Below are 15271 nucleotides of genomic sequence, written 5' to 3'. Positions count from 1 at the left end.
GCTTTTACCCATCATGAGATGTTTCTTGTGTGACACCTTGGTAATGAGACACCTTTTTATAAGCTATCAGTTGGGACTGAACCAGTTTATATTAATTATCACTGACACGGGACAGGATTGCTTTCTAATTACTGATAGATGTCAGCTGGTGTCTTGGATTTCCATGCCTTTTTGCACTTCCCTTTCTTCATGTGTTCAATACTTTTTCCCTGTGTCATTTCACATTATTACACATAACTTAATTTATGGACATCTATGGTTTGATTTCTTTGAATATGTGGATTGCATGGGTTGTTGCTGACATTTGGTGAAAATTCATTACAATAGCCCCAATTACACATATATTTACTGAGAAAAATGTTGATGTGTTCAATACTTATTTTACCCGCTGTATATATGCTAAATCTGAGGGCCCACATTCAGAACCTCTCATCCTGCGCAGGATAAAGGGAACGCCAGCTGAGCGCGGTGGGGAATTTGCTGCACTTTGTCAGCAATAACAGCTGGATTTACATGACTTATAGGGAAGAGAGTATCCGTCACCGAGGGGACTAGCTCATAAAGCTGGACCTGTCCTCCAACCCCGAGAACGTACATCGGGGAAGATAATACCCCGTCTCAGCTTCTTCCTGTCTGTTTGCTATTAATGAAATAAATAATGATGGTGTCTGTTTATGGAGACTAAGTATGGAGAGATGGTGTGGCTGAAGGAGGGAGACTGAGTATGGCTCCAGCTAGTCACATACAGATAGACAATAGAGAGCATCTCACCATGCCTGCTGGACCTGGTCATTGGGCAACTGCAGCCGGCACTGGTAGCCCTGTCTGTTTCTTGCTTTTATGATGAACATCACCAATTTGTTGTAGACCAGGTATGGGATCATTATAACAATGGACAAGATCCAGGTGGCAGCGATGACCTTGTAGGCATGGGACCGGGTTTGCCAGACACGAGATTTCAAGGGATTGCAGATGGCGCTGTAGCGTTCAATGGCAATGGCCACCAGGTTGAAGGTGGAGACACTGACGGAGATACCTGTAAAGAGATGACGAGTGATTGGGGCTCAAAGCAACAATCCTGTGATGAACCGTAGGAGCGTTTCTTAACATAAATCGTGGTGGCAGACTACAAGAAAAAAATAACATCTCTTCTAAGGTTGCAATCAATGATTTATAAGCCTGCACAGTGTCAGGTAACTCACATGGTACATAATGTAGTGAGCAGCGTGGCTTGGGAAAATCGCTCTGAGCTCTATCTCGTGTGACATCCTCACCTTCATTCTCCCTTTCTGCCATCATATGACATGCTGTGATGTGTGTGTCATTTAGGGGTCTGGTCTGCAGCAATGAAGCATGACAATGAGGTCTATTCGTTATGTTAATTATCGGGGGGACCCCAATAATGAAATTACTAACTCATCGCAAGTTAATTACCGGAGCAATTCATCATTCGGAGACAGCTGATACGAAAATCTTTTCACTGCTCCTTTTGGGAGCTTAGTGCCGCTGGAGTCGACTGAGCAGTGCTAGTGTGCCTGCGTGTACTAGGGTTCATAAGGGCGCACAGAGACCCCGGCATCCGGTGGAAGGAGCCGGACAGGGGCGGAGGGATACGAAAGGATCCCTCTTCACAACCCGGGACTACATCCCATAGTGAAGAAGCAGGGTGAGCGCCGAGTGCGGGAGCAAACGCCATCTGATAATGGCGAATGCTCCCGCAGCCAAGCCCTGAAAATATTGTATTTACGGAGCTTGATGAATTTCTGTCCCCATACTAGTGTATGGGGACAGCGGGCCACATCGCAAGTGAAAGGTAAGTGGGTGAAATCTGTGATCTCTCCTGCATTATATTTTTGATGAATGGCCCCAAAACTTAATTTCTCCAAAAGCAGATGACAATGGGCCTGATTCAGACCCACTCGCGAGCGGCTGTCCGCTCGCAAGTGGGTCGATGTTATGGACTGAGCATGCGCACGACGGAGGGAGCTCCGTCGTGCGCATGCGCCAGACGCGACGAGCGAAGGAAAGTCCTTCGCTCGTTGTGTCCGATCAAAGGGGGCGTGCTGTCAATGTTGATTGACAGCACGCCCCCTTTGGTGGGCGTGCCGGGGGCGTGCCTCCCTGACGGGGGCGTTCCCACGGGAACGCCTCCCGTCAGAAGCCGGCCCACTGACATCACTAGTGATGTCAGTGGGAGTGATTTTGGCTCTGATAGAGCCAAAATCACTCCGGAGCTTGCGGTTGAAAACCTCAACCGCAGGCTCCGGCTCGCAAATTCCATGGTCGCGATGGTCTCGACCATCGCGACCATCACAATGCACGCTCGTATAGCCTGTGGGTGGTGACCCACAGCTATACGAGCGTCCAGGAGGACGCTCCATAAAAATGGAGGCCGGCCCTCATTCAGAGCGTGCGCTCTGCTCAGAGCGTACGGCTCTGAATGAGGGCCAATGTTCTTTTTCACCAGCTTTTGTAGAAATTAAGTGATTATGACCAGACCCCAATGTGTCTAATGTGAAGTCTGGATTCTTCATGGAGTTACTGTCTATAAATGGCCTGTTAGGGACAGATAGTGGCATTTATATAAAAAAACTGAATTATGGTCTATCCCCAAAACATACCCATATTTTTGGAGGATACCCGCAATTATTAAGTATCATCTGGATGTATCTGCTGTCACCCCCCCATCTTTGATCGCAAAAAGCATCCCCCATGGGTTTTAAAGGGGGCTATTAAATTGCAGAATTACCAACCTTAGGACGTGAAGCATTCCCGGAGCTTGGTCCCGGTATCCAACTCCATCTATGGGGCTACAGATCGCAACATTTTATGGGAGAGGGATCCATAGGATGCCCCCAGAGCAATCGCTGCTCGCACATGCAAAGTCTTATGAGGGCACATACACAGTACACTAGCACGTCTGGGTCTCACTGCTAACACTTTACTTTTACACTATCGGGGCTGCAGTCCCTGCATGTGAATACCAGCTCATTTCTCATTGCTGTGATATATGGCGATATGAAATGATAATTATCGTGACAAGGTCTCGAGCACTAATAAACACGCCCCACAGAGCCGGGGAATAGAGAGACCCTCACCCATAAAGTAAGCAGCAGTCTTGCAGATAACCTCTCCGAAGATGAAGTTCTCCATAATGTTGGGGATGAGGGTGAAGGGCATGCAGAAGAGAGACAGCATGATGTCGCTGACGGCCAGGGAGAGCAGGAAGGAGTTGGTGATGGTCCGGAGGCGTTTGTTCATCACCAGCACGATGATGATGAGAATGTTGCCGAAGACACTCAGAAGGAAGATGATGCAGTAGAGGAGGATCCTCACCCAGTTAAAGTCTGAAATGAGAAGATGTCCCGTCAGCGCCATAAGCCAGACAATACCCTCATCTCTATTACTCTCTTCTGGACATCAGTATCAAACCAACCAGTGGTTGGTTTGATACTGATGGTCCAGACCCTCTCTGGTCCTACCACCACCCCCACGTCATTCTGCCACCGGCAGGTGCACAGGTGCTGTACCCCATCATCATCATCTGCTGTAGAGGAATTACTATGAGTTACACCACCTATGCCATGTGCACCGGCTTCCAGAAATGTCCCCTAATATTATTGTGGTTTGAAGACTGAAATCTATAAATCTTTTAATACGTGAAATAGATCCAGCAGAAATAAATAATCATGATCTATACATCCATTATATAAAGATTGGTTTCATGGCTCATTAGCAATGGGCAGAAAAAATGTCATCCCAATCTGTCTGCGCAGGCGCTGTAAGACGTGTAACTGTGCCCCAGATCACCGCTGCACCAAGACACGCGCTCCGCTGGGAACTAGTACGAGGAGGGGAAAGTGCTCAGAGAATTCAAAGCTTTAAAGACCAGTGATTAGGAGATAAAATGGAGAATAAATACCTGGCACAAAGAGCCGCATCTACGGAGGACATAACACGGCGTACAAAGTATCCCGATAGGGACAAACTGCACAATGGATAGGATTCCATCACCCCCTCACCAGAAACACAAAAACATGCAAGCATGCACATACAGACAAATTCAAACACTCAGAGACACACAAATACAAACTCTCAGAAACACACACACACAAATACAAACTCTCAGAAACACACACACACACACAAATACAAACTCTCAGAAACACACACACACAAATACAAACTCTCAGAAACACACACACACACACAAATACAAACTCTCAGAAAAACACACACACACAAATACAAATACTCAGAAACACACATGCACAAATACAAACACACACACAAAGTATCCCGATAGGGACAAACTGGACTGATAACAAAGGGTGTGGATAAAAAGATAGACAATGTCTAGATAGACACCAGGGGCCAAGTGTAATAGGGTGAGAGATTACAAAATGTGACAGATTAGCTCGGCCAATGTAATAGAGTCCAAGAACATGGAAACTCGCCCCAATGTAATAGAGTCACAGAACATGGAAACTCGCCCCAACGTAATAGAGACAGAGAACATGGAAACTCACCCAATGCAATAGAGACAGAGAACATGGCAACTCGCCCAATGTAATAGAGACAGAGAACATGGAAACTCGCCCAATGTAATAGAGACAGAGAACATGGAAACTCACCCAATGTAATAGTCAGAGAACATGGAAACTCGCCCAATGTAATAGAGTCAGAGAACATGGAAACTCCCCCAATGTAATACAGTCACAGAACATGGAAACTCCCCCAATGTAATAGAGACCGAGAACATGGAAAAACTCACCCAATGTAATAGAGACAGAGAACATGGAAACACCCCCAATGTAATAGAGACAGAGAACATGGAAACTCCCCTAATGTAATAGAGACCGAGAACATGGAAACTCGCCCAATGTAATAGAGACAGAGAACATGGAAACTCCCCCAATGTAATAGAGACAGAGAACATGGAAACTCCCCCAATGTAATAGAGTCAGAGAACATGGAAACTCCCCCAATGTAATAGAGACAGAGAACATGGAAACACCCCCAATGTAATAGTCAGAGAACATGGAAACTCACCCAATGTAATAGAGACAGAGAACATGGAAACTCACCCAATGTAATAGAGACAGAGAACATGGAAACTCCCCCAATGTAATAGAGACAGAGAACATGGAAACTCGCCCAATGTAATAAAGACAGAGAACATGGAAACTCGCCCAATGTAATAGAGTCAGAGAACATGGAAACTCGCCCATTGTAATAGAGACAGAGAACATGGAAACTCACCCAATGTAATAGTCAGAGAACATGGAAACTCACCCAATGTAATAGAGTCAGAGAACATGGAAACTCACCCAATGTAATAGAGACAGAGAACATGGAAACTCACCCAATGTAATAGAGACAGAGAACATGGAAACTCGCCCAATGTAATAGAGACAGAGAACATGGAAACTCGCCCAATGTAATAGAGTCAGAGAACATGGAAACTCCCCCAATGTAATAGAGTCTGAAAACATGGAAACTCGCAAGTTTTTAGACTCAAAATACTCTCACGATTTAAACGCTCATCCAGATGTTTCCCAATTTGACGATAAAACTTCACCAATGTGAAGGTTACTGCTAAACTCTCACATATTCTAATCTCTCACCTTATTACATTTGACTCCAGATGTTAGACAGTCAATAGATGGACTGGGACAAAAGGTCGACACACTAAAGGTCGATGTGTAAGAAGGTCGACAGGTACAAATGGTCGCTATGGTCAAAAGGTCGACATAAAAATGGTTGACGTGTGATTTTTATTTTTAACCCTTATGTTCACCCTAACCCTCCCCATGGTGCCTAACCCTAACCGTTGGGGTAGGTGCCTGACCATAACCCTCCCTCCTGGTGCCTAACCCTAAACGTTGGGGTAGGTCCCTGACTCTTACCCTCCCTTCTAGTGCCTAACCCTGTCTGGGTAAGTGCCTAACCCTAAAAAGAAAAAAAAAAAATGTGCCGACAATTTTGTGCCAACCATTTTTTTGTGTTGACCTTCTTACATGTCGACCTTTTGACCCTGTTGACCTTCTTACACGTCGACCTTTAGTGTGTCAACCTTTTGACTGTCTAACATCTGGTGTCTTGTCGACCATTTGACTGTCTATCTATAGTCAGGCACCCGATAACAAACCTCCATCACCCCCACACCAGAAGACAATAAAAAAAACATACACATACACACAAATACAAACACTCAGAAACACACACGCACAAATACAAAATAGTCAGAAACGCATACACCCACATATACAAACACTCAAAAACACGCACAAATAAAACATGCAGAAACACACAAATACAAATACTCAGAAACACACACGTACACATACACTCAGAAATATACACACACAAATACAAACACTCAGAAAATTTGAGTTATGGTAGACTCACCTAGATAACTCATTATCTTCTACGTCCATAGGGTCTACAGGGATACCATGGGGAATATTATAGGACTTCAGTTAACAAGCCTCAAGGCAGGAGAAGTAAAGAGGAGAAGGAAGAGCAATCATACACCAGAAACACTCTTACACAAAATGAAGGAAACTGTGCCCGAAAGGAAAATTTACCCATGCAGCCAGATGCATCAGGGTGGGTGCCCTGTGGACCCTATGGACCTTGAAGAAAAGGAGTTATCTAGGTAAGTCTACCATAACTCTAATTTTCTTCTTCAGGGTTCATAGGGATCCACAGAGATCCCATGGGGATGAACTAAAACTGTTCCCCCAGGGTGGGGGACGCTCCTGAGCCGAAAGGAGAACTTGTCACCCAAATAAAGTATCCTGAGAGGCAAAAGTATGAAAGGCATAAAACCTAAGAAAAGTGTGGACAGAAGACCATGTGGCTGCCTTGGACAATTGTTCAGCAGAGGCACTACGACTAAATGCCCACGATGGCCCTACAGACAGAGTAGAATGTGCTGTCACCGTGCTTGGGACAGGGAGTACGCCTGAGAGATAGTCATGCATAGCCATCTCGTCAGAGTCTACTTGTTAGCTGGCCATCCTCGTTTGTGAAAACTATATAATACAAAAAGAGCATCTGATTTTCTAACCGAGTTTGTACGCTCCACATAGATACAGAGAGCACAAACTACATCCCGGGAGGCTTCACCTACAGAAAGATCTGGAGTCTGAAAAGGTGGAACTACAATTTCTTCATTCACATGAAAATGGGACACAACCTTAGGAAGGTAACCCTCCTTTGTATGAAGAACAGCTCTATCCTGGTGAAAAATAAAAAATGGAGAGCGACAAGACAGCGCTGTCAAATCAAGGACTCTGCGAGCAGAAGAGATAGCGAGGAGAGTGTCTTCGCTATCAACCACTTCAAATCTACATTTTTTTTGGTTGTTTTTGTTAAACATCTTTTTTATCGTATTCAGAAAATAGAGAGTTACGCAAATCTAAAAAATGTTACAACGAATGTATATCTTGTATCATAAGAGACATAAATTCAATAAAATATATCCATATTACAAAATATTGAATACCTGAATTTTCTTTTCTTTTTTTTATGGGGAAGGGGAGAGAGAGGGAGTCTAAACTGTATCCACAGAGAAAAAACAAATACAACAACTATATTAAAGAGTACCAATAGACTCGGGGTTAATAAAATAAACAGAATGAAAATAAAATTAAATAAAGAAAAGAAAATGAGTAGAAATAAAAAAGAAAATTAGATAAAATCGAGAAGAAACCGTCTTACAATCTTCAGAGACTTACAATAATTATATATTCAATTAGCTATTCCCCAGAAAGGAAAAGACCTATAATGTGGTAACAACATACCCCAATTCGAACAGTTAATATATTCGTCTCAGCAAAGACTAGGTGGTGTTTTCAAAAATTTTCATGATATTGTCAGATAGTGTAGTAGGTAAAAAGTCTAAGTACATTTCCCATTTTGCAAAAAAGATCTTCACTCCCTTTTCAATATCAAAAAGGGCAGTACGCCTATCAAAGTGAATTATGTTCAACAATTCAAACTTCAGCATTTCTAAAGAAGGGACCTTTTTCAATAGCTAATGCTGTAAAATCATTTTTTTTGCTAGGGTTATAACAGTCGTTAATAATGGCAGAAATTGCCAAATGTTATGGATAAGGTGCTAGAAGATGAGGAGCATTTTGGACAACTTAGGGTCTGAATTGGTGATTCTGCTCCAATGCGCTTGGCAATGATAGGCTCTGTTAAGAAATTTAATATGATTTTCTTGGAGTTTAGCTGACTTCAGCCACTTTAGGATTGATGGGAGCTGTTTCATAACTCGGTCAGAGAATGTAAAATCAGGAAACTCCTGAGACCAAGAGAACCATAATTTATGCCACAATTTATTGGTATCTTGTGTCAGCAAGTCATTGTACAAAAACATAGTTTAAATTTATGGGTAGAAGCTAGTGTAAGAATTGAATAAATAGGAGCTAGTGAGTCACAGTGCAAGAGCAAGTCATATGAGCCAAAATTGACTTCACTTTGCATATAGTGCCCGATTTGTAAATAAATCTACAGGTTTAAATGGGGAGCTTATAGTCCCTTAAGAACCCAAGATAAATCCCATGGTGCTACCGGTGGAACAAAAGGAGGCTGAACTCGCAGAACTCCGTGGAAAATTCTAACATTTGGTAATGAGGCAATCTTCCTCTGAAACCAGACTGACAGTGCAGAAACCTGCACTCTCAAAGTAGTCAGGCGTTGACCATGGTCTAAACAAGCCTGGAGAAAAGCCAGTCCCCTGGAAATCCTAAACACATTAGGATCATACTTTCTGTGGGAACACCATTGACCAAAAGAATGCCAAGCCTTGTAATAGATGCGGGCAGAGGCAGGTTTTCATGCCCTAAACACTGTTTGAATTACAGAAGTGGAAAAACATTTTGCTCTTAGGATGGAAGATTCAAGAGGCACACCATCAAAGCCAGACGAGGTAAGTCCGGATGCTGGCAGGAGCCCTGCATTAGCAGATCCTGCCATAGAGAAAGAGGATATAGACTGTCTATTGACAGATTCTGTATGTCGGTGAACCAATGACGTCTGGGCCAAGCCGGAGCCACCGTCTGTTCCGTCTTCCTGCTTGAATTTCCTGAGAACTCTTGGGAGGAGGTAGATCGGAGGAAAGCGATATTCCAGCTTTACGTCCCATTTTACTGCCAATACATCCATGAAGGTTGCTGAAGGGTCTCTGCACCTGGCCCCATACCTGGGGACCTTGTGGTTGTGATGTGACACCATGAGATCTATTTCTGGTAGACCCCATTTGTTTACCAGGAGCTGAAACACTCCCGAATGGAGAGACCACTCTCCGGCGTGTATGTCCTGGCGACTTAGGAAGTCTGCTTGCCAATTGAGTACTCCTGGTATGAATATTGCTGAGATGGCCGGAAGATGATATTCCCTCCGAACAATTGCCAAAATAATTGATCGGAGAGTTTCCATAGGAAACTTGGGCACATGGATAAACCTGTTGACGGTTTTAGATTTAGTATAGGGTGATAAGTCCCATTTGGTTTCTGAGCCAGAAATAGATTGGAATAATAACCCCTTCCTTGTTGTGACACAAGAACCGGGACTATTACCCCCGCCTGCAGCAGGGAGTGAATGGCTTCCTGAAGGGCCAAAGCTTTTACCGCATCTGAGGGGAGATCTATGCAAAAAAAACTTCTGGGGAGGATGCCTCCTGAAAGTGAGTGCATACCCCTGAGAGAGCACTTCTCGGACCCAGGCAACTGTTGTTGTTTGATGCCAATAATCCGCAAACTGAAGAAGTCGGCCTCCCATCCTGGGATCCCCCAGGAGGAGGCCCGTCCCATCAGGCAGAGGGTTTGTTATCTGGCTTAGAAGCTGGACGTCTTGCCGGGCCAGACCTCTTAGTTTGTCGTCTTGATATTTTGCGAAAACTAGACGTCTTACAGGAAGGCTGGTCCCTTGCTGGTCCCTGAGAACGGAAGGACCGAAAAGAAACCCGTCTAGACTTTATAGTCGCCGTAGATCGGGAACAAAAAGGAGGAGATTCCGCACAGAACCAGATAGAGAGAAATATTGATTTATAAACCAATCACCCTACATCTCTGTAATATCATATCTAGTGGTGTTGGTGGTGCTCCCAAAGTCTACAGTTTAACATAGAACAACATACAAGAAAAAGAAAGGCTATTTGCTGGGGCACACTTGGATGACCATTCATATAGAAAAATATTAAAATGTAACCTGTATTATAAATCCATAACAATGAGGAGGTAGGAGGAAGAACCAGTCAGTGCACAGACCGGACTCCACACCCCTGGAACACTGGTGTCGTTTACTAGCTGACGGACCACTGTGTCTGTTCAGCGCTCGAAGCTTTAAGCATCTTCCAGGCTGTTTATACTCTGTCTTTACCTCGAAGGCCCCTATATTAGATTAATGGCTAATTATATGTACTTGGGACAATAGGTTACCAGCATTGATATGTTGGATCTCCTGTGTGCTGTGACTGGTGATTTCCTCTGCTATTGAGTTTACATCTTGTGACTATGGGCCTGATTCAGAGCCGGACGCTATTTGCGGACGCTCGTTCAGAAAAAGGGGCTGGCTATTTAAATTAAGCGCTCGCTCTTTGCGGTCTGTTGACGTCTCTATGTCTGAACGAGCGAACGAAACATGCGCTCACTATTTTGGAAAAAACGCCCCCTGGCCGCTTGCATCATACGTCATCTCCGCTATTTATTAGATTAATCGAGTACATCGAAAGGCGTCTGAACTGCTCGCAGTGCTTGTGGTAGCATTTTCCTACCGCAATCATGCGAGCAGTTCAGGCTAAAAGACAACCAAGTGACGTGGTCGATGACGCTGCTTTGTTAATTATGCACACCCTTAAAACGCCCGTTTTGACCGTTTGGCACGCCTGCGTTCGGATCTCCACTCCCCGTTTTCAAGCACCTTCCCCTGTTACCACCCACAAACGCCTCATTCTGTCACTCAAATTAGCAGGCATTCGCTATTTTGCGAGCACACGATTTTCGACTGCACTGACTGGTTCGCGCATGCGTACTACAACCCATACACATGCGCAGATGTGCGAACATCGCTCGGAGCAAACGAGCGGCCGCTTACGAGCGGCTCTGAATCAGGCCCTATATGCGCTATAGGGATATATTAACAGAGATAACACAGTTTGCCAATTTATTTGCCTGATGAATAAAGCAGGTTATGATATCACTCTAGGCTAATTGATAAGTGATGGACTTTGTGATATATACGATACCTAGACCACTTGGCATCCGGTCATTAGGTCTACATTGCAGATAGACAATGGAAGATAGACAGGCAATACAATATCTAGACAGGGACTGAAGGTCGACTGGGTCTGAATGTCGACAGGTTCTGAAGGTCGACTAGTATCAAGGTCGACAGGCAGTAGGTCAACAGGGACTGAAGGTCGACAGGCAATAGGTCGACAGGGACTGAAGGTCAGGGTAAGGCAACCACAAGTGCCGATGGTGCTCGATGTACCAATGTTTTAATACACTTCCTGGAGATGACGTGCGCGAGTGGGCGTCTCTACATATGCTAATGGGTGTCTGCATACAAAGAGCGATCACTCGCACAGCCAAAGTGGGCATGCTTATGCCTTGGCGAGCGATCGCTTCCCATGCCGTCACTTTGACAAATTTGCATACGCTGGATGCGAGCGAGCGGCTCTGAATCAGGTCCATGGTGTAGTAATTACACAACCAATCTGTGGGACCAAGAAAAAACCATCAATCTACAAATATAAGATAATATGATATCTACTCCTAGTGTGATCAGTGGGATGGAGATTTTGTGTAATATTCTCGCTACATAAATTTGGGTGTTTGATGCAAACACCTGTATGCTATTTTAAAATCTTAAGCTGCATATACACACACAACGATTTAGTAAATGAACGATTTTAGTAAACGACTTTCGTTCATTTTTTCAAGGGAAAAAATGACTGAAAATCGTTTACTAAAATCATTCATTGCATAATGTAATGAACGATTTTTTTTTTTAACTACAAACGATTTTTGCATATTCCCTTACTGAAAATCGTTGAGTTGGTCAGTCTGACTGAACTACAAACGTGAATGCGCATGAACGATAATCGTTCATCGTTTTAACTCAAAAAGTGAACAATTTTTTCAACGATTGAACAATAAACGATATCGTTAACGATAATCGCTCAAAAAATCGTTGTGTGTGTATGTTGAATGTTCAACATTTGTTGGATCATTTGGACACATTTTGTATGGATACCTCCTAATTTTTATGGATATATAATACAGGTTACATTTTAATGTTTTTCTATATGAATGGTCATCCAAGTGTGCCCCAGCCAATAGTCTTTCTTTTTCTGGTTTGTTGTCCTAGTCGCTGTAGATGGGAGACCTGCTGACTTTGAAGACGCCAGAGTAGCTATTATTTTATCCAACTCTGCGACAAAAAGTACTTTTCCATAGAAAGGTAAAATTCCAGCGTCTACAGCAGCTCCTCCTAGATAGGAAGCCGCTTCCCGTGTATGGGAGATATACATCATCCATTCTCTGGTAGCATCTGGTATGGAGCCCTCCAATGCCCCCATCCATCTTCAACAGCTTTAGCTACCCAGGCTCCAGCCATAGTTTGATCCAGGTGATGAAAAGATTGTTTGAAGACAGGCTTCAATCTTTTTATCCGTGGAATCTTTCAGGGAAGATGCTGACGGAATAGGCAATGTAGCATTTCTGATTAAAAGCATTGCATGAGCATCCACAGTCAGAGGTACCTGCCGCTTAGTACATACAGAAGCCGCTGAAACAGCCTGCGAGTGCCGTCCCCTCCTGCGGGCCACAGTGTAATGCGGGTGTGGAGAACGGCGGTGCAGCGGTCACCGCCGGTGAATGGATGGCAGGCGCATGCGCCTGGTATCCATTCACTGTGACCGCAACCGCTTGGGGGCTGCCCGGCATGTCCGTAAGTGCCGGGCACTCCCCCAAGGGTGATGAAAAGGGGACGCGTCATAAAGACACACCCCTTTTCTTTTCCTTGGCCATGCCCCCTTTTAGGGCGCGTACACGCAGAAGTGCACTTTCTCTAGGTCCGGCGCCAGACCTAGAGTGAACACTATTATTCACAAAAAAACGTCTGTCAGGGTTACCCCATGCCTCATCCCTATGCTCAGTGAGCTGATCAGATACAGGAAACTCCGTTTTTGGACACCTTTCGGTGGCGATTAAACATTGGGGCCTTCTTACTACTGTATGAGCTGGTTCATCATCCTGAATGTCTAGGATTGATTTAACTGCCTTCACCAAAGAAGGAACCATCCACTGTGGACGGAGCTAGATCCTGGAGAGGAACCCTGCGCATCATCCTGTGATAATGAGTCTGAATCCATATGTTGGGCAGACTGATAAAATGATAACTTGCACTTAGGCGCCTTAGTAACTACCGGTCTGCTATCAGCATTAGATGGAGCCATACTCTGACTAAATGGCCATCAACATCCTTCCAGGAAGTATGCATAGAAGGTGCAAACATGGCATGTTGTGTACACCCCATCCAAGGAGGCATCGTGGGAGCAGCCGTACGATCCACAAACTGCTCCATTACCTGGGACAAAGAGGAAACCCAAGATGGCTCTTGTCCAGGGACAGGTAAACTGGACTGATGAGGTGGCTCTTTATAACAGACAACACACAAACCATCCTTTACGTCCTGAGGGGACAAATAGGCCATACATGATTTACATGAAACCGGCGGTTCAAATCCCGAGAGCGGAAGCACGGCAGGGGTGAAAATCCAGAAGCTACAAAAGGTAAGTATCACTAACCTTCTTTTATCTCCTAACCCTAACCTCCCCACCAAGTGCCTAAACCTAACCCCCCCTTCCCCGCTGCCTAAACCCAAGTCTCCCGGGGGGGGTGCCTAACCCTAACCCCCCCCCCCCGGTGGCTGCCCAACCCTAACCCCCTTCCCCTAGCCTAACCCTAAACTCCCAGGGGGGAGCCTAACCCTAAGACCCCCTGGGAGCCCCTAACGTAACCCTCCCCCCTACGCGGCTGTCCACGCCCGGCTTGCCTTCGATCAGTAAGCCGGGTGTCGGGCTCCTGGCATAGGGATTTTGATGCCTGTCATTAGTACCCTGCCGGGATTAGACAGTCTGGAAACAGCCGGCGGTAGGGATTTTGTCCCTCGGCTTCCCGACTGATTCCCCTCCCCGTCCTGTATTCCTTTATATTTTGACATGTTCAATATAACGGCAATAGTTGCAATGTTATGTGACATCTTTCACACAATCTTAATGTATGTGAAAAACCTCCACCCCAAGAGGATGGAGAGAAAACAGTGATAGTTATACTGACAGACAGACATAACAGACAGAGTCAATACAGCAGCTAGCAAACAGTCACATACACTGCATAATGTGATATAATTACTCACATACACTGCATATGTAATATAATTACTCACATACACTGCATATGTAATATAATTACTCACATACACTGCATATGTAATATAATTACCCACATACACTGCATATGTAATATAATTACTCACATACACTGCATATGTAATATAATTACTCACATACACTGCATATGTAATATAATTACTCACATACACTGCATATGTAATATAATTAGTCACATACACTGCATATGTAATATAATTAGTCACATACACTGCATATGTAATATAATTACAGTCACATACACTGCATATGTAATATAATTACTCACATACATTGCATATGTAATATAATTACCCACATACACTGCATATGTAATATAATTACTCACATACACTGCATATGTAATATAATTACTCACATACACTGCATATGTAATATAATTACTCACATACACTGCATATGTAATATAATTACTCACATACACTGCATATGTAATATAATTAGTCACATACACTGCATATGTAATATAATTAGTCACATACACTGCATATGTAATATAATTAGTCACATACACTGCATATGTAATATAATTAGTCACATACACTGCGCATGTAATATAATTACAATCACATACACTGCACATGTAATATAATTGCAGTCACATACACTGCACATGTAATATAATTACAGTCACATACACTGCATATGTAATATAATTACAGTCACATACACTGCATATTTAATGCAATTAGTCACATACACTGCACATGTAATATAATTACAGTCACATACACTGCACATGTAATATAATTACAGTCACATACACTGCATATGTAATATAACTAGACACATACACTG

General features: G+C 43.9%; 1 protein-coding gene across 1 annotated transcript; it reads right to left on the bottom strand.

Moving 5' to 3' along the window:
• Nucleotides 1-771: 771 nt before the first annotated feature.
• On the bottom strand, nucleotides 772-3378 carry LOC148430359 (cholecystokinin receptor-like; the record flags this gene model as incomplete). The annotated part of the gene is made up of 2 exons (XM_088466615.1): nucleotides 3099-3378; nucleotides 772-1036 (listed from the first exon to the last, which is right to left on the bottom strand). Coding segments are annotated over exons 1-2 (545 nt in total), but the record flags the coding sequence as incomplete, so codon positions are not given.
• Nucleotides 3379-15271: the final 11893 nt, after the last annotated feature.

The sequence above is a fragment of the Taudactylus pleione genome, unplaced genomic scaffold (assembly GCF_031769625.1).
Source record: "Taudactylus pleione unplaced genomic scaffold, aTauple2 ptg003940l, whole genome shotgun sequence".
In the NCBI taxonomy this organism is placed as follows: Eukaryota; Metazoa; Chordata; class Amphibia; order Anura; family Myobatrachidae; genus Taudactylus; species Taudactylus pleione.
This window is presented reverse-complemented; position numbering and strand designations above follow the sequence as displayed.